Below are 21,375 nucleotides of genomic sequence, written 5' to 3'. Positions count from 1 at the left end.
GAAGGGCAAGTGCTAACAAACACACGATATTTTAATAAACTCAAGCATTATGCACAGTATAGTATTGTAAAGTACACCTAATATATATAATAGTCTATTTCCTAAAAAAAAAAAGTCTATACTTAGTGTATGTTACCTTAGAAAAGGTGATATGTGGTCCTTGTCTTTGTTGCATGAAAAACTGGTAAAAAAAAAATTAATAAAACTTAATTGTCTCATTTTAATTTTATAAATAAGAACGCATCTAAATTCAAAATTAAACAAAAAAACAAGAAAATAAAAAGATAATCTCATAGCTATTCATTAAAACGCTTTATCCAAATTGTAAACAAATCTGAAAAATCTAATAGATTCCTGCATATCCTCTCTTACATTGTTCAAATTTGATTTAATGCGATCCTTATAATTCCAACTCTATTTTCATGGCGCATGATCGAAACTCATTCGACGAAGATATAAATCCTTTTGCGGTAAGTTCTCTTTCTTTTTGAAAGCATGTTTGAGTTTTCAATATCCTTTGATTCCCTTAATATGTAGATAAATGTCATATGGTATCATAATTTATTATCGTCATTGTTATGTTGTTTTTCCATTTTTCTTGAATATGTAAGATCTATTATGATTTGTATACAATGTATACTTTAACTTTTTTTTTGGCACGACAATGTATGTGCTTACACAAGCTCTTAAAATTTGATTCATCGACATCTTTGAGAAATATGTTGTAAAAATATTATAATACTTAAGTTGCTATTTTATATGTTAGATGTGGATTTCAAGTTTAACTATTATTTAGGAAGGAAGCTACTGAGTATAAATATAATTAGAGAAGTTTATGAGGATTTATTTTCTTATGGAACTTTGTAATTTTTATTACTTCCTTCGTTCCAAATTAAATGACACATTTTGACTTTTGGCACTATTTATTAGCTTTACTTTAATTTAACTAAGCTAGCATTTGTGATTTATAGATATAAAGAAGCATAGTCATGTTAGATCTTGTTATATTCATTTTTATGTGCACTTAATTAAAATTCAATTTTAGTTTTTGTTGCATTAATATAATTAAAGATATTTTCGATTGAATTTTTGCATTGACAAACTGATAAAGAATTGTATCATCTAATGTGGAACAAAGAAAGTAAATGTTAGTTTAATTTGCATTATGAATTGATCATATTAAACATCTATTAAAATATGTGCCTTTACATAGATGTAGTATCAGAGTCATGATTGTTTTAGTAAATTAGGGTATAGATAAATCATGCATTAGTAACATTTAGGTTTTCAATGAAATGTTAGTTTTTGAGATTTAGATCTACATAAATCTATTAAATTATATGAAAAAAGGAGAATATGTATAAAGAGGAAACTATTTTATGTTCAAAGTTGTATCTTTAATGGTTGTTTATAAAAATAACAGGATCAATCTAAAGGAAAAGGATCTAAGCAATCTACCTTTAGTGGCGGTCCTTTTTACATGCCTGTAAGTGCATTCTTTGACATCAATTGATAATTCTTTGGGCATTAACATGTTTTTGTTTGGGTTTAAACATCATCTTACATATTTTCTAAAAAATTGAATCAGTGTTCATATTTCTTTAGGCCACCACACCACCATAACCACCACCTCAATCTAGAAAAAACTATCTTTCCCTTCCCCATACCACCAATAACCCTACCCCTTCCTAGGCACCCCTAGCCCACCAAGCCAACCCCTTAAATCCAAACTCTCACCCCCACTTCCTTGTAAACACCAACCCCTCTTACTTGACCCCTTTCCCCACTGGACCGGCAAAACTCCTCCCCTCCCCTCCCCCCTCCCCTAAAATCCCACCTCGAAACCCATGGCCCCACCTTTAAATCAAACCCCACCCCACTCGAAACCAGCTTGAACACCACCCCTACCATATATTTTGCAAAGGCCAAGTTTGTTAAAAAAAAACTTGATTACATTGGTTTCAATGAGAGTAAGGGAAGGTGATTTTAGGAAAAGGGGGTATGGTTGGCTTCGATGAATGGGAATATGTGGCTAGTTTAGGCAGGGAAGAGCTAAAAAGGGAAAAGATCAGGACAGGGCTAGTTTTATTTTATTATTTAATAGAAATTTTGCAAAATAACGCCACAAAACTACCACAAATTGGATTATAACACCACAAAAAAAACTTTAAATATAATACAAAAAAAGGAAAAATTCCAAAAAATAATACAACCTTTGGCCGGTTCTTTTTTAATAATACAACCTTTCGATTATTCTTTTATATTACTCCCTCCGCCCCTAAATTACATTCTTACCTCTCTCTATTATGTGAGGAATAAATTCTAGAAATAGGAATGTAATTTAGGAACGGAGGGAGTACAACCTTTGGGTGGTGTTGAATTTTAACAGGAAAAAATTGGTTGGTAACTTGTTTTTACAGGTTACCATGACACGTGTCATTTTGTTATTGGTTTCCTCAATTTAATTTAATTTTTTTTAATATTTATTTAATATTTATTTATTTTTTTAAAAATTTATTTAATATTATTAAAAAAAAAATAAATATCCCTAAAAAAAATAAATAAAATAAAACAAAAAGCCCACCACCCCTGCCAGGCTGCCACCACCTTAACCACCATTCCCTCCCCCCTGGCCTTCACGCAGCTCCCCTTTCCCCTAGCCCAGAAACTGGACGGCGGTTTCTAGCTCACCCACCCCCGGCGACCCATGCCCAAGTACCTCGACCACCCCTTACCGTCGCGCCACCCATCCAAACAAACCCTAACCCGCAAAAATCGACCACCGTTGTCCCGATTCCACCACTTACCGACCACCGCAGCCCCGATTCCACCACTTCTCAGCCACCGCAGCCCCGAAACCACCCCCCATGTTTTTCGCTGATTATGGCTGTTATGGTGGTGAAACTGGGAGCAGCGAAGGCAGATGCGCGGGTGGTAGGTGCTGCTGTTGTTGGCTGGGCGGTGATGACAGGAGAAGGGTGAGGTCGGGGGTAAGGGGATAAGAGGAGATGGTGCGTGGGCCGAGGGCGTCGGTCTTAGCGTCGGCGAGGAGGGGGAGAAGAGGTGGTTGGGTGGTGGAAGACGTGGTGGCTGGGTGATGGGGAGGGAGATGGGTGAAATTTTCATTTTTTTAAATAATTTGCTTAAAAATACTTAATCATAATTAATGTTATAATTATGTATATATTAATTAAATGTTAACACTTTTATTAATGATTGAAAACAGAAAATTTTTTATTTATTTAAAAAATTATTATTTAAATCAATTGCATAACGACACGTGTCATGTGCAACCGGTTTAACAGGTTACAAGTTTTTTGTCTTGTCAAATTCAACACCCCCAAAGGTTGTAATATTAAAACATAATCGAAAGGTTGGATTATTAAAAAAGAATCGGCCAAAGATTGTATTATTTTTTGCAATTTTTCCTAAAAAAAACCCCTAAAATTGATTGCACCACCATTTAACAAAATTTTAAATGGAATCCGTTAGTGGGACCCATTACAACACGTGTCAGTATTGCACTGGTTAAAAAAATAGAAAATAATCCTAAACCCTAACCTAACCCCAATGCCACAACCAGCAACACTCTTACACCCACCGTTGCTAAACTAACCCGGCCCCACCTTGACAGACAAAATCACCCTTTCCCCTTTAAATTGCCGCAAAAACCACCCTTTTCCCATTTTCCCTCTCCTTGAAACAATCCTAACGCATTTAGCCCGCTGCAGAAACCACCCCTAATTCCCTAACCCTTGAAATGACAATTGAAATTGGCGGCTGAAATTGACTAATCGAGGGCCGCCATGGTCGATTGTAGCTTTTAAGGGTGGAAAGTAAGGGAGGGTGGTTGGGTGGGTCAAATGAAATTAGGCCAGGTTTCTGGATTTTCGGTATTGGTTAGGGTTACGGCGTCTCAGGTTGGGCTAGGGTGGTGCATCATGCTACTGGTTGGCTTGGGTGGGTTTCACAAGTGCCGGTGGTTGTGGATGGGGGCTATCAACGGTGGGGGTCTAGGGTTGCCGGTGGTGGCACTAGGGCAGGGTTAGGGTTTAGGATATTTTCCTTTTTTTAATTTTTTTTTTTTTTATTTTTTAAAACCAATGCAATACTGACACATGTACGTGGGGGTCACAATAATGGATTCCATCCAAGAATTTGTTAAGTGGTGGTTAAATCAATTTTTGGGGGCTTTTTGAGGGAAAATTTGCGAAGAAGGTCATTTTAAGTGGTCGACCTTGTGAGGAAGGTCCTTTTATGAAAAAGGTGGCACAAAAGGTCCTTTTTATAAGGATTAGGTTGTGAGAAGGGTCATTTGACCAAACTCCGGTGTTGACCAAATTTTTTCGGCCAAAAACAGTTACGTGCACAACACGTGACCACTTAAATGACCTATTTTATTTTCTCTTTTTCTCCTTTCCCTCTTTTTCCCTTGATTTCCTATAATTAAACCTTAATTCAAAACAAAATTAATCCAAAATCTTCAATTCTTATCCCTTGAAATTACAATTGAAGGCCAATCGAAAGCATTCAACGCGAGTCGAAGAACGTAGGGTGACAATCCCACTTCAATTTCAAGTTTAATTTTGCAACTTGAAATTTATCTTTGTTTGTTGTACATTGTAGTTGCACAAATTGATGAAGAGGTGTAGATGCGGTCTTACTACTATCAAAAGAGCATTGTGGACCCATGGAAACCCAAGAATCGAAGAAGATTTTGGTCTTGCAAGTTCTGGAATTTTTTTTGAAAATTTATACTACTTTGAAAGAGAAAAGGAGAGTTATGAAATTAGGGTTTAATAATGGGGGAAAAATGATAATTGAGGGAAAAGAGGGGAAGGGGAAAAAAGGAAGAAAAAAAAAAGGTCATTTAAGTGGTGACATGTTGTGCCCGTAACTGTTTTTGGCCGAAATTTTTTTGCCAATGCCGGAATTTGGTCAAAGGACCCTCCTCACAACCCAATCATGATAGAAGGACCTTTTGTGCCACCTTTTTCATAAAAGGACCTTCCTCACAAATTCGCCAATTAAAAGGACCTTCCTCGCAAATTTTTCTTTTTTGTGGCATTGTAATATTATTATTTTTTATAGTCCAATTTTTGACAATTTTGTGTAGACAACTTTAGGCCTCCTGTGTCGACAAGAAGTGCAATGACGATAAATAAAACCATCTTCGCATTGGATCAATGTAAAGAATACTTATGGATGACTGGTTAAACCGCAAAGACACAAAAAGACTAGCCTAACCAAAAAAAAAATGCAAACAAGGTCCAATTAACTAAACCTGATCATAATTAGGCTTAAGCTTGTGCTTAAGACCCAATAATGACGGATTTAAAGGCGCCTAGGTTAAATTTAATGCTGCCGCAGAATAAGCCGCACGCATATCAACAAGTCGCGTTGGTTTGGCCCGCGCAACTAATTTAGTTGCGCGCGACACCCAGCTCAACTGCTAGTGATGCGCTCGTGGAAGATTCAGAATTTCATAAAAATATAAAATCGAATCTTACCATAATGCCGCGCGCAAGACATCCAGATGCGTGCGACACCTGCTGCGGCAGAATGCTTAAAACCCTAATTGCACCCATTCTCTATAAATAGAGGCTTAATATGAGGCTTAAAACAGACAGAAATTAACCAAAAACTTTGGCAGATTCTTTGTGAACTTGTGTGCTACCAAACCCTCTTGTCCTAAACACTCACCCCCTTTATACTTGTTACTACGGTGGAGGTTCCCGAACAAGAAGGAGTCCATAAGTGTTCTAAACGGAAATCTAGAAAAGAGAAGTGGTAAAATCCCGAGCACTTAGATAAATCATATTTATTTTTGTTGTTTAAAAGAACCTTAATCAATTAATTAGTGTTGTTTGATCATTTTAAAAGGATATTTAATTAATCAATTCCACATAATATCTTGCGTTAAAAAAGATTAGAATTGAATAATTAATTGATTGATTGATCACTTAAGCCAAGGCGAATCTTGTTTATTTTTGTTCCTTTCACGAATTTGATTTAAATAAAGAATAACAACTTTGCAATGTAATTCCTACGTGATTGATGCATGTAAATAAAATCAATTAACGTAGTTTTAGGTATCGCGTTGCATATATTGTTTGGTGATGAAATTGTGAAAAAGGAAGAGCTAGTAGAGGCCGCACTAGGACTAGAACAACGATTCCCCTCTAAAAGGAATGTTATTTTAGTACCCTCGCTCCCGAACTCATTTCTAGTTTATGTAGACCAATTTGGGCATAGGTAAACTTACAATTCGTGCTAATTATCCCATGAACTCCACATGGGAGAAAGGAATGAACGAGGTTTATGAGTTTTCCTAAAACTCATTGGCGACTCCCTACTTGTTTCTTATTAAAAAAGTGTGATGACAAGATCAATTCTAATTCAAGGTCCCCCAAACAGTCCGGAATTCAAATCCTAATACACCCTAACAAATGTAAAGTCCTAGGCTTTAAAGGGCCATGGGCATTTAAGGAGAAGGGTCCCCTACGATGGGAACACCCTCCTTACATTTTGTGGTGTTATTTTAATTTTTTTTTTGTTTTTATTTTAATTAATAAAAAAACCAATTTAAATTGACATGTGGCATAATAACATTCCTATAACCGGTTTCCAACTTAAGAAACAGGTTAAAGGACTATTTTGGAAAAATAGTGGTTAAAGGGGGGATGTTACCTGATTCGAAAAGGTGGAATTGTTGTGAGAAGATGAGGCAAAGGTGGGAGTATTTGTTTCAATTTTTCCTCCTTATGATTATTATTTATCTTACTCTCACCTTCTAAAGCCATCAATGAACTGACTACAAGAATCGTCAAAAATTACAAACGAATCATAAATTTAGCTTAACTTAAAGTAAATTATGATGGAAACACAAATTTGATTATATTCCAAACATCAAATGAAAAGTATTTGGATATAATTAATAAAAACAAAAAAAAAAAGGTTACTATTTTTGGATGATGTACATTTAGACTTAGGAAGTAGTCTTTTTTTATTATTTAGTTCTACTTCTGCTTTGTAAAACTTTTAACATCAAAGTAATGACTTTAATTTTGAAATAGTTCTCTAGCTCTTTTTGAAAATGTTCTTTATTTGCTTAATTAAGCTTTATAACATAACAATGCATTCTCTTGAAAACTATTAACGTTACAGTGTGTTAACTATATGTTTAGTTAAAATAAGTAAATTTGTACGTACTTAGAAATGAAATTATTCTATATACTAAACAACATAGACTATAAGAAATGGTAATATCTAATTTATGTACTATGTAATAGCAGAATCCTGGTAGTATTCCTCCTACCCCAAATACAATATTGTCACCATTTCCGTTAGAACGTGCTGATTACAACCGTGGTGCAACAATTGATATTCCTCTTAATAATGGAAAGGTACAATTAAGTTTATCTAACATTAGAAAGCAATTTTATTTATTTATTTATCATTATTGGTGATATATAAAATTTTTAATTTAGCATTTATATATGTTTCACAGGATTTAAAGAGTAGAGAGAGGGAACTACAAGCTAAGGAAGCTGAATTGAAGAGAAAGGAACAAGTAATACACTTTCATAGCTCACAAGTTTAGGATCATTATTATCTTATGAGCAATAAAGACTTTTAAGGCTAAGCAAATATGATTTTATGATCACACATATCCTTTAGAAAATTTCATCTTCATGTTTATATATATCTCTTTTATGTTATTGTTCCAACCCTGTTTCAATTTCAGAATTGACAATATACAATCTTATACTATTTTAATTTCTTTTAAGGTGATGATTTATATATTCTTGTAAATGGAATTTATAATAATAACAACAATCTTGAAGAATTGAACAATATTCATTGTATTTCTCTTTATTTTAAGCTATAACTATATACTTAATATTATTTGGTGTAACTTATTTGATCTTGATCTCCATGATGGATTCAGGAATTAAAAAGGAGGGAAGAAGCCATCTTTCGAGGTAGTAAAGCTCTTCATTTTTGTGGATGTCAATAAGGTATCTTACATAGGATATGATTTAGAATCTAATGTCTAATAATACTTTTCTTTTGTAGCTGGAATTACAATAGAAGAGAAGAATTGGCCTCCGTTTCTCCCTCTAATTCACCACGATATTGCAAATGAAATACCTGTTCATTTGCAGACGTTACAGTATGTTGCATTCTCAACATATCTTGGTATGTTATAATTTTATAACTTATATTATACATACTTAAATGGATGATGCCGTATACTTGACTTGCAACTCTAGATAATTTTAAAGGATGTATCTCATGAAATCTATGTAACTTTGTTTCTCTATAGAATATTAATATAAAATTAAAACTTATAACATACCTTTAATTTGGAACGCCTTTATTTTCTTATTTTTTATCTGAAGTATGTTAGGATATTAAATTAATCCATCTAATTACTGTAAAAACACTAGCTACATACAATGTAAAGAAAGTACGATTAATTGAAATGGATTTTTATTTGTTTTGTTTATAGTTGTAGAAATAATACTATAAATAATAAATTATTCATTATACATAGATATTCTATCTATATCTTTTATTTCCCATCAAATACATATACTTGTAGAATAATTGCATTATAGCTATTCTTGATTATAAATGACTTTAGATAAATACTTATGATAAACGTTGCTTGGTTTCACATGGCGTGATGATGTTTGGAAGTTTGTTTATGTTTTATTTACTTTTTCCAATTATCTTTTAGAGGTCATTTGTTCATCAGGAAAGCAAAGGAGACATAGAGGAAGTAAAAAGAAAAGAACAAAGAAAGTAGTTTGGTTAATTTTGAATAAAAATTATATATAATATAATAGCAATCCCTTTCAGTTCCTTTTTATCCACCATCATTTATCTTCTAGCTTTTTTGTTTCTCTACTATTATAATTTCTCCAAATATATCAACTTGTCCTCTTATTCTACCTAGAAGATGCCAACCCCTATAAACCTATAGTAGATAGAAAGTGTATCAACCTTTTAAAAATTTAAATTAACCATAAAGAAAAAGTAATAAAATCTTTTTTAATCAAATTTAAAAACATTGCTTATTTACTTCTAATTTTTTAATATATTTCATGATTTTAGATTCATTCCCCTAATTTTTCTAAACACACTCTCCCTATCTATATCTCTCGGATTTAGTTTTGGGTATGAATTTGATATCTAAGATGTTATAATAAGTTTGATGATTTTTAAATTGAGTTTTAATAGTGTACGTTGACTTTCTTCAATGTAAGAGGAATTAAGACGTAGTTGACCAAGGTAATGTTGCTTGTTTTAGTTGAAAACAACATAATAATATTAATATGTTTGTTTAAGAGGATTGAAAGGATTGGGTCGGTTACCCTATCAGGGTAAGTGATGATAGTATATCATTTGGGTTGGAAGGTCATGGACATGGACACAGAGTGTAGGACTAGTTATCACTCGGGTCATTTTTTTTATACAGGGTAGACAAGTAATGGAGGGTTAGGGTATTCGGTGATGGATATTGAGGATCCTAATAAAAGTGGCAAAGCGCTTGCTCTTAGTTGTGATTGTTCGTTTGTAGGTAAGAGCTGCAATTTCAAGCATATAATGGGATTTTGAGTATTCATTTTTGAAAGAGATTATTATTTACTTTCTTGTAAATTTCTACAAATTGAACCCTAAAGATCATTGTCCCAATTACTACCAGTAGAATCTGGTAAGCATAAGGACAAGAGTGGTGTTTTAGAATTTAAGGGTAAAATACAAAAAGATCTGAAATCAATTTACTTTTTTACATTAAACTATGTTGTAGGTATTTTTGTTCATTTAAAATAAAATTTAAAAGGCTCGAGCTTCACGTATTTTAGATGATTAGATAAGGTTTAATACATCTATTAAGGTTTCAAACTAAATTAAGGACTGAATCCAAATTAAAATTAGGATTTTTTGACTTTTACCACAAAAAAAAATCAAAAAAAAAAAAATGTTTTTTACCACCAAAACTTCTAAAACTTTTATTTTACCACCAAATAAAAAATTAAAAGTTGTTTTTTACCACCTGTCGTCAAAAACCTAACGGAATTTTTAAAATTCTTCGATTTTCGTGTCAAACACTGATGGGAAGGAGAACGGTAGGTCGTTGGGCTACCACCCCACCCAATCAAACAAAATTTGTAACTTAACAAACCCCTATTTAGTGTAGTGGTAAGTCAAGGTCGAACCCAAAGGAATGGAGGTCAAATGCACGATGCCTAAGTTAAGCTATTCCGAAGTCTAGAAGGGGTTTATAGTAGAAACTAAGGCTAAGCTAGGCGATGCAAAAGGCTTGTACTAAATGAATGCTAAGGCACTAGGGGAATGGATCCACATGCATCAACGATGAAGTTCAATCAACTTGGGGAATTTACCAATCAAGTCAAGCAATGTGAGGGAAAACCGAAATTGCAACCAAGAGAGTACATCAAGCTATTCTCCTAGAGGTCTAATTAGCGTCAACTACATCAAACACTAGCTAGGAAACATCACAAGATATCTCAATCGAGTAAATGTAAGCCACAAATCAATGGTCCGTATCAATGTGAACTCACAATGCAATCTAGTGTGAATAACAAGGGTGATCAAGCCTAATCAAGCACACACATGCACAAGATCAATCAACCAATTTAATCACATTATCAACTCAATCAATTTCCCCCAAATTAATCTCAACTCATCATCAATACATTCTTCACCACTACCCTAGCAAATAAACTACTCACAATCCATAAAGAACATCAAAATCAAAGCTAAACTAATCAATATTCCCAAACTCATCAATTGAAATCAAATTGAAACCAACAAATTCAATCAAATCAATAAAACTATCAATCAACCAAATCAAACAACAATACTAATGAAATCAAACATTGAATTGCATTAAAGAGTAAAGAATTCTTACAAACTTGATAGAAATCAAATCAAATGAAACAATCTTCAATCATCAAACCCACACTTTCTCTCTCTAAAAATGCTAAGAACCAATGTTTTCTCTCTCTAGGATCTAATCTAATCTAATTCTCCCCTTGAATATCTCCTCTTCTCTCTATAAATGGAAAGAAATAACTAACTATCCCCAAGAGGAAGTTGGGAAAGACGTCCAAAAATAGACCCACGTCGGTGCGGGCGCTCGAAGGAGAGAGAATGATGCGCACGGGAGCACACCCAGGAAGGTGCGCCCGCACGCACCTGATGTGCGGCCGCACACGACAGATGTGCGGCCGCACACTCCTCTAGTGCGCCCGCACAACGCTGCTGCTTCCTCCTTTCTTCTTTGCCCTAGCTCACGAGGTGCACACATCCTAGATGATGATGATGGAGGACAAGGTAGGCAGGAACTTCCTTGAATTTCTTGAAGAATAGAAGCCATGAGGAAGGCATAAACAAGACCTTGAAGCATGCTCCTTGAACCTCACATTGACTTGAAACTTCTTGCACAAGCTTTAGGCATGAAAATCAATGGAAAACTATGGAAAGGAAGCCCGGGAATCCTTGGACAATCAATCACAACCTACAATCAAAGGATAAAAAGCAAGTAAAAGGGAAAAAAAAGCAAGTAAACAAGAAAAAGCATGAAATAGAGAAACTAACTACAAAAATCATAAAATGAAGAAAACAAGAATAAAACTAAGGAAAACTAAAGAAAAGAGAGATAAAATGAAATAGAAATCATCCAAAAAGGAACCAAATGAGTGCCAAAAATGTCACTCATCAAACACAGGCTCTTTAGGGGTATTGGGGGACGCTTTGGTCATATGGGACCAAATTGAGGTTACAATTGACAAAAAAACATGATCGGAAATGCCTCGTTTTGCGTGTTTAAAAAAACCTTGATTTACGTGAACAATGATCGGAAAGGGCCAAAGTGCCCCCCTAAACCTATGAAAAACATATTTTTGTGCACGAAATTCGAAGAAATTTTTTTTAAACCGCTAGATTTAACGATTTTCCTGACGTTTGGTGGTTAAAAACAATTTTTAGAAATTTTTTTGGTGGTAAAATAAAAGTTTTAGAAGTTTTGGTGGTAAAAACAATTTTTTGATTTTTTTTGGTGGTAAAAGTCAAAATTTCCTTAAAATTACTCAACTTTTTTAATTGGCGCAATCTTAATATAAATATGAATGTTGAATGTATTCATTACTTCTTTTTTAAACTCTAAAAACTAAAACTTTATATGTCTTTAGTAGGGGTGAACATGGTTTGGTTTGGTGCGGTTTGCGTCTAAACCAAACCAAACCGCAAAATACGGTTTGGTCAATTTTCCAAACCAAACCAAACCATATTAGTATTGAAACCAAACCAAACCAAACCGTAATAATGCGGTTTGGTGCGGTTTGGTTTGCGGTTTATGATGAGACGACATTTTTTTCCTAAAAAATTGTCAAATATTAATAAATTTATAATAAAGTTTAAATAATTAGCCCAAAAGGATTAAATTTTACTACAAAGTTTTAATAAGAATAACAACCAACTAATCAAGTGCTAAGTGCTAATACAATAAGAGCAATATGAGTTATATGACCTATTGAATTTTAAGTATTGATATTTGAGAATGAGTATAGAGTATAGTAGTATACTGACCGTATAGTCTTCTAATGATTTTTCATGTTTTTTTTAATTTTTTGATAATATATAATAACTATTTTAATTTAATTAAAAATTATATAAATATTAAAATGCGGTTTACTGGTTTACGGTTTGGTTTGGTTTATAATTTTCAAAAAACCAAACCAAACCGCAAACCATATTTCCCCAAAAATCGAAACCAAACCATATTTTTCAAACCGTAAACCAAACCAAAGCTAAAATGCGGTTTGGTCTGGTTTGGTTACGGTCCAGACCAAACTGTGTACAGCCCTAGTCTTTAGATTTCAAGTCACCTTCCTAAGGATGATAAAAATCTTTAAAATTTGAGATAGTTTAAAAGTTTGAACGTTAAAGATGACCTTTTCGTTCTGTTTTAATTTCTATCTTTGGATCAATCCATTGACAAGTCTACTATATAATCTGGCACAAAGAATATGTAGTAGTTGGTTCTAAAATTATATATATGCTTTTTACTGATATCTCTTCTTATATTCTCCAGATCTCTTCTTTCTATAATAGTGTATTTTGGTAATTTTCTAAGAGTCGTGTTTAACCAACCTTATATGCTAAGAAATATCTTAAATTTGTACACACAACCATATTAAACAAACGTTCCAAATTATTGAACTAGCTATATAATTGGTGGTAGAGAAGATTAGACTAGATTATAGAAAAGTTAAAAGTGGGGTTTCACAAGTTGTTGACCTTCATTTGGACTATAAATTTATAATATGAGTAATTATGAGGAACACCAAATTAATCAACAAAGAAGCCATTTCCCGTATATTAATCGTGTGTCTTTGTTACTAGAGTGGCGAGAGGATAGACTAAAAACCATATAGTTCCATAAAACAACTTTGGTTAGTTGAGCTTTGTGGCACAAAGACTTTTTATTGATCACCTTAAAAACTAAAGTCAAAAACAAATTTATGTATTTTTATCTTATTTTTAAGGACAAATATACTTAAACTGATTTTTATGAATTTTCATTTGAAAAGTGATAAATTAAGATTTGTTTTTCTTAGAGTTAACCATAAACATTATAATTTTCTTCTGTAGCTAGCTCAATTTCTCACTACAACTTTTAATTGTTTGATTGTATAGTAAATTCTGTAATTTAACATATTATTTTATGAGGTTCCTTTACCCTTGACTAACATTTTTCTTATTTCCCTCATCACTTTCTTTTATCCGCTCATGATGATTATTTTTCTTATCCTAGTGACCCCAAGTTCCTTATATTTCTTGTTCATCTTTCTCGGATATATATGTATGATGCCCATTCTTCATTTTAATCTAGCTTGCGGTAAGAAACTATTATTTCACTAATTCCACGCTAGTAGTGGTAATTTGAAATTCTTGAACTTAAATCTACACGATGTTCCTATAACTAGTAATAACAACATTATTTAAATTAAGTTTACTAATAGGCTTAGAAGATCATATCACTTATTTTTCTTTATACAATTTTTATCTGAATATAATATTATATCCATACCTATTAGAATTAGGTTTCCTTTTTTGTTCTTTGCAATTTTCTACTGAATGAAATGGTTATTCAACAAATATTTGGATTGTTGTTTTATAAGCTATTGTTATTGGTAAAATGTGTTTTTTTTTTAACATTAACTTTCTTAACTTAGTTTTTTGACTCGGCTTGTACAGGACTTGTAATTTGCCTTTTATGGAATTTCATGGCAGTCACAATTGCTTGGATCAAAGGGAATGGTGTGTAAATGATATGGGCTTACATATTTGGTTTCTTAATTGGCTAAAATCCCTTAAATTTTATTAATTGTAGTTGATATATTTGTTTTAGGAGTTAAAATTTGGCTGCTCGCAATCATTTATTTTATAGTAGGAGTTCCAGGGGCCTATGGCTTTTGGTACCGTCCTTTATATCGTGCTATGAGGTAAACATATTCTCTATAGTTGTTGCTCTTTTACTAGGGCTCACGAAAGAACATTGCACATGCATTCTACATTGTCTTCTCAACATCACTATTAGTAACTATAATTTTCAAACATGATCTCTTTATTTGACTTTAATTATCATGTCCAATCCCTTTTAATCAATTTTTACTGTATAAAAAATGATTTTATAAAAATAGTTAATATAATAAGATAACCTTATATAGAGTAGTTTACCTTGTCAAATCATATTTTGAACTTAAGGTTATATCAGCCATATTTGCATTAGAAAGTAGAAAACTTTATTCAATTCCATTATAATGCATTTTATCTTGGGATGCATCATTTTTCTTACTTGCTTTCTTTAAGTTGTCCATAGGATGATTGAAAAGTATTGTGTTTTTTGTATTAATGTATTTACTAAAATCTGAATTGGTGAGAGGATTGTATATAGACTACTAATCTTGTGATGGAACTTTAATTATGAAAGTATATACTTCCTCCGTTTCTATTTAGTTGACGCGTTTGATTTAGGTACATTTATTAAGGAGAGGAGAGAGAGCGAGAGAGAATGAAAAAGCAAGTGGCGTAGCTTGTAAATGCAAGGTAAAAAAGTTACCCTAAAAGGAAACGTGTCAACTAAAAAAAAAGAATCTTAAAAAGGAATACGTGTCAACTAAAAAGAAACGGAGGTAGTAATTAGGAAATAATATGAAGCACTAATTGGTTATCTGTAATAATTAATGTGTTTGAGGAAATAGCTAAAAAAATAATGAAACTTCAATTTAATGCCTAAATGAAGAATTTTTGTTATTTTGATTGAAACCTTTTAAAATCAGTATTTTGCATCATTAATGATGCGCGATAACAAATCTGATATTGTCACTAAACTGTAAAAAATGACCATTCTTATATTAGAGGTTGAATATTTTAGGTAGAATGTTTGTTGCATGTGGTAACAAAGAAGTAGTTTGATGATAAAAGAAAAAAAGGGGAAAGAGTGATTTGCCTTTGACTTTCTTATTATAGTGCAGTAAGTTATAAACACAGATAAGAATATTGAAAATCATACATAAATTATTTAATTGCAGTAAAACTACGTTAAAGTTTGTGTTACTAATATAAAAAAATTATTAATTATAGTGTTTAAATATGGTTAGGTTCTTATTGACATATTTTAAAAGGATATAGTTTTAACTTCAATCAAGGAAACCAAAGTTGTAAGAAAAGATCTATAAAGAATATAACAAATTTGAGCATCTTCATTAATTTCACATACTACAAAGCTAACCGAAATTATGAACTTGATTGACTAATCGACAAGTTGAAGGCTAATGTTCATAGAAAGAAGCTCTCAAACTTCAAGTCTTTGATAACCTAAGTATGGCATAAGGCTCACACTAGCCCCAAGGTCACCCAAAACATTATCAATTAGCATGTTGTAAATTGCACAAGGGATAGAAAAGTTTCAAAAGTCTTTCAATTTGGGTGGCATTTTGTTCAAGATTTTTGCACTGCAATTCTCGATTAAGCTAACTATCCCTCTACCATGTAAATTCCCTCTTCCACTCATAATTGATCTTCTCTATAAATCTAGCATAATTTCAAGTTTGCTTAATGGAAACCATGAAAGGAAGAGAAAGGTGAAGTTGCATTGGTTGACCATCTCAAGGAACTTCCTCAATTACACGTCCAATTTGCTCTTCGCAAAGGTATTAGTTGGGTTTCACAACTTCCTCACTCTCCTTCTTAACCCCATTAGGCTTCCATCATTCTTGTTCTCTATAAAAGTAAGTCTCCTTCACCTCATCATCTTCAATCAACGACTCTCTCAATCCCTCATTTACTTGAATTTTCTTTGGAGCTCTCTCCTCAAAAACTTTCTTACTCATAGTGGCAGCTAAATTTAAATGCTTCTTAGGATCAAGGCCTTGAGAAAGGGAGTTGAGAAGGAGTAGCTCTTTCTTTCAAAGCATTTACTTTTGAGATATTTGGTCTCAAGGATATTATTGTGAGTCATGATGACCTCATTGTATATCATACCAGTCGCGACCACGGAGGTGTTAAACTTCTTTGTTCGTTTTAATCATTTCTTCCAAATTTGAATAAGATGAGAAGAGGAAGAAGCATAGGAAAAGGGGCTCTTAAAGCAAAATCGGGAGGTTCTCAATCAGACATTTAAGCATTATTGTATTGAAAATTTTTTCTTTGTTGGTCAATATTCCAACTACCCTGGCCTCCATTAATTATTCCCACCAAAATTTTCCTAGTTATAATTTTAATTCCTATACCACTTTATTGGTCATAGTTACCTTGGGGATTGTGGTCCTTTTGGTTCCTATATGGTAATCATAATCATTACATCATAATCATTACATCTTTAATTTGAAACGTTGATTGTTAAATATTGGTCAATTATTATTAGACAAAGCATTCTCTTAAGAGTTTAAATAAAGAAATATCATTGGCTTTAACACATAAAGATGTATCATGATCATAAGATACTTAAGCATCACAAAACTAACATCCAAGTGGCATGTTTTATAAGAGGAAGAGTTACAATATGTACCTCACCCCCTTAATTTGGGCAGGAAGAATAGTTTGAGAAGAGGCAGCCTTTGATTGAAGACATGTCTATATCATGTTTGGTAATTTGAGAAGTCAAATTGTTGGTGGCATTAAGGTGATTAAAGGAGTAAACCACACTACCACTCTTGCTTTTGGTTTCTCGTTCACCCTCTTTTGATCCATATAATTTAGATCAACATCTTCAATTATCTCAACTAAATCTTTTTTCGTTCGGCTCAAAATTGGTCCATCGACAACACACGTATCGAGGCTAGTCTTGCCTTGAGGGTTCAAAACTCCATAGAAGATTTGAAGTACTTTGTAGTTTAAGATTACATGGTGTGTACGTTCTCTTTGTACTCTTTAAACCTCTCCCATGCCTTATACACTCTTTCACTTTATTTTTGGCGAAACTTTGGATTAAAACTCTTGCTTTGACCGTCTGTTTTTTTTAAGTAAACCTTGAAAGAAAAGCCTTTGTAACTTCATCCTAAGTAGTCTAAGAGTTTGGTTAACCTCCTTATTTAGCCATTTAAGAGCTCTCCTAATGAGAGATAATATAACGTGCTTCCTTCTTACAAACTTTTTACTTAACCCTTCAACTTGATCATGTTGCAATATTTTTCACTCTTTCAATTGTGTGAGGGGACTCTAAGTCTCCGCTCCACAAAATTTCCTCCGCTCTATCAAGTCGGTCATCATGGGTCCAATTTCGAAATTGTTGCCCGAAGTAGAGGGAGCTACGATTTCACGTGTGGCTCTATAAGCCCCTGGGGTGCCTAACTCCTCAAAGCTCACGCGCCCTTGATTGTCTCCTATGTTTCCTTGTTGTTGGTCTTTCAAAGATATCTCTCTAGGTGGACTTGAGCTTAAAGATCTTGATGTTGCTCTTCTTCTTCTAAGGGTTCTCTCAATCTCGTGATCAAAAGGTACTAAGGGGTATTAGGAACTCTATAGTTAAAAACATACAAAAATGATTAGTAGCAAAATACAAATTTAAATTGGATATCTTTTTCTTGTATTTTCAATTATTGGAATTACGCTTTATCAATCAAACAAAAATGCCTCTCCTGAACAATACTGTCAATTTCAGATGCTAGAAATTAGGTTGTAAACTTACTCCTTGTAATCAAACAAAATTTATTAAAACACAAGTTAAAACTAGTGATTTTGATAAGCAAGAGGTTGGTCCATAAGGATATTAAATGAAAATTGAAACTGACTTATGATCAAGCTAAATTGGAATCAAGTGTTGAAGGTTGAGCTATGCTAAGTCAAAAATTTAATTAATTTAATTAAGGTGAATATTGAATGTTAAATTTGATAGGGAATTGAGACCCATATGCAATCATGTTCATTAACAAAATTGAGAATCAATCAATCAAAAGTATGTGAAGACTAGGTAGAAAAGCAATTAAAATTTATTTGATAACTATCTTCAAGCTAACTCACCCTAAATCTCTCCAATGGGTAAGAAAACAAGAATATTACAATCAAGTTAATCTAAATAAGGTGATCGCAACTGAGGTTCTCACTTCAATCAAGATCTATAATGCCATATAATTATACTTATAATTAAAGGTAGCTAAGCTAGCCCAATCAATGCAAATAACATGAAAACCTTATCTAATCTATTTAATCTTAAGGTATTATTGTTCAATTTCTAAAAATCAAACTTTATAATTAATCAATCATGCTTCATCCTATCCATAGCTTAAAATCTTCTCACTACTCTTGATTAAGCTAAATTCAAACCCAAAACTAATTAAGATAATCATCAGCATTGTAATAATCTAAGGAGTTAAGCAACTAACCAAATCACTAGCTAGTTAACGCATGAAAGTTAACCATGAAAATTATCAAACAGCAGTTTTAAACCAAGGATTGAAAGTAAAAAGAAGAAATCTAACTAAGCTTTTATTGCAAATTGAAATTAAACTTGAGTCGATTGAAATTTAAAGAAAATAGTGTTTATTTTACACTTTCTCTCTCTAAAAAAAGTAAATTTCATAAAATGAGCTTAGTTAGTAATTACAAGAGGTAAAGCCTTTTTACCGAAAAATAGAAAAAGAAGATTAAAGATGGTTGTCGCACATGGAAATGCACACGTGGTTGAGCCGCTACACATTGGGAGTGGGTCATATCATGCTCATGTGAGCATAAGGCTCAAGCACACGCACAAGCCCAAGGTATGTAGCTGCTTCAGGTATGAGCTCGGAGCAGGGGAACGTTCATGCTATTGTAGTGCACGCGCGCCATGACTTGGTGATGCCTGTTAGAAATAGTTTACTACAAATTGTCGCTTTTGGTGAGGGCATGACAAGGCTCATGAGATCTTTTGTATATTGACTTCTTTAAAGATCTTTAGCTATGCTTAAAGCTCTTTAAAATCTTTAGGAAGGACTTCATAAAACAATCTTCACCCACGATCTAGTACCTAAACACAAAAAAGAAACACGAGTAAAAGCACAGGGGAATAAACAAATAAATAAAGCACAAAAAATCATTTTAAACACCACCTTTGCTTAAACTAGGACTCAAAGAAGCAAACTCAAGAGTTTATTGATTATAAAATGAGTGATAACAAAGCTAAAATCGTACTCTAAAAGTGCCATATATAGCACTCATCACCTACTAGGTATTATTTTTCATTTATGGCAATTCAATTCGGACTAAGTGGTACCACGCGTATTACCAATATACTTGCTAATCAAACTATCTCACCAAAATCACAAGGCTTTTAGAAGAGGGTAATAATTATAAGTCTCCACAATAATCCCATAGTTTATATATGGATATGGAAGTGTTATCTAATTACATAATCACTATAAAATTATGACATTGAAAAGCACACCATATCACTCGAGGAGACCGAACCCTCCATTAGTGGGCTACTAGATACAAGTGTGATCATACTTAATGGAACTAATAGTATTTAACCTCCTATGCTAGTTTTATATACAATTTAATCATAGAATAACCTATAGAATTATCCATGGGATTAAAACTTAGTTAAGCCATCTTGTTAGAGATAATATCGGAAAATATATGTGTGATATATTTTTCGTATTGATCTTATTAGGAGAATAATATATTTAGAATATTTATGTTAAGATATTATTTAGAGAATATATCTTTAGGGTTTATGATTATGTTAGTATATCTTTTAGGAATATTGTTTCCTATCTTATGTTCGTAGGTTTTGTATAAATACTCTACCTATTGATCAATAATAATCAAGCCATTCTATTCTATTTTCTCTCTAATTTAGCACATCTTAATATCATATAATATTTGAAATACCAAACAAAGGTTACTAAATATATGAATGGGTATCCCAACTATAACATAACTTTTTTATGATATAACATGGTTTACTTAAGTTATCAAACTTGGATTATAATAAAGGAAAATTTAACAAGATTAATCCAACCTTTGCATTGTTTTCCCTAAATAATACAACCTTTCGATTAACCCTAAATAATCTTAAGTTTTCTATTTATTTTCTCATACTGAACCTATTTGACCGGTTACCTGAACTTCAGGTAACTTATTCTTTTCTTAATTTTCCACTCCCTTTCCTTTCTTCCCTCTTCAACTCCATTTCAGAATTTCAGCCACCATCACTACCACTTGTCTACCTGAAATTTCAACCACCACCACCTCTGCCATCACGTACTTCGCCCCCACCCAAACTCAAACCCGAAGTCCTTCCCCCACTTCTACCTAGGCTTGAACTACCCAATCCCACTTAGTTGAAACCACCATCCCCATCCCAGCCATATCCCGAAACCACTAGCCCCACATAACAAGACCTCAAAACCACCAACTCACCTCCCTGAACCTTCCCGCCACCCTCTCCCCTCCCTCATTAAACTCTACTTACTACCTCCTTCATCAATCTTATTTTATTTCCTTTTCTTCTCTCTCTCACTCAATTGAATATGGGGCTAAATTAGGGCATATGTCTTCAATTATGGGGCTGTAATAAGCAGGGGTTGGGGTTGGTTTCTTGTTGGTTGTCATGGGTGGGTGTGAGTGGGCTTCTCGGCACGCCGAGGTGTGTGGTTGGTGTTATGGGGTGATAGTTGCTTATGGTGTTGTTTAAGGTGATTTTGTAGGTTGTGGGTTGATGTTATGGGTGTTGATTGCGGTTGTGTTGTGGGTTGTAGGTTGTGTTGTTGGTGGTGATTGTGGATGGTGTGTTGAGTAGCGCTGGACGCTGGTGGGTAATAATGGAGGAAAGGAGAGGAGAGAGAAACAAGC

General features: G+C 33.3%; 1 protein-coding gene across 1 annotated transcript in view; it reads left to right on the top strand.

Moving 5' to 3' along the window:
• Nucleotides 1-422: 422 nt before the first annotated feature.
• LOC145620475 (secretory carrier-associated membrane protein 1-like) overlaps nt 423-21,375 on the top strand; it is a 33,643-nt gene continuing 12,690 nt past the window's right edge. Inside the window, exons 1-8 of the mRNA XM_081675160.1 lie at nt 423-470; nt 1,424-1,486; nt 7,296-7,406; nt 7,511-7,573; nt 7,952-7,985; nt 8,080-8,202; nt 14,296-14,358; nt 14,450-14,543. Of these exons, the coding sequence (XP_081531286.1) occupies nt 423-470; nt 1,424-1,486; nt 7,296-7,406; nt 7,511-7,573; nt 7,952-7,985; nt 8,080-8,202; nt 14,296-14,358; nt 14,450-14,543 (599 nt within the window). The remainder of the gene's footprint in view (nt 471-1,423; nt 1,487-7,295; nt 7,407-7,510; nt 7,574-7,951; nt 7,986-8,079; nt 8,203-14,295; nt 14,359-14,449; nt 14,544-21,375) is intronic.

The sequence above is a fragment of the Chenopodium album genome, chromosome 27 (genome assembly GCF_948465745.1).
Source record: "Chenopodium album chromosome 27, dcCheAlbu1.1, whole genome shotgun sequence".
In the NCBI taxonomy this organism is placed as follows: Eukaryota; Viridiplantae; Streptophyta; class Magnoliopsida; order Caryophyllales; family Amaranthaceae; genus Chenopodium; species Chenopodium album.
The sequence above is the reverse complement of the archived record's forward strand: the minus strand, read 5'-3'. Positions and strand labels throughout refer to the sequence as shown.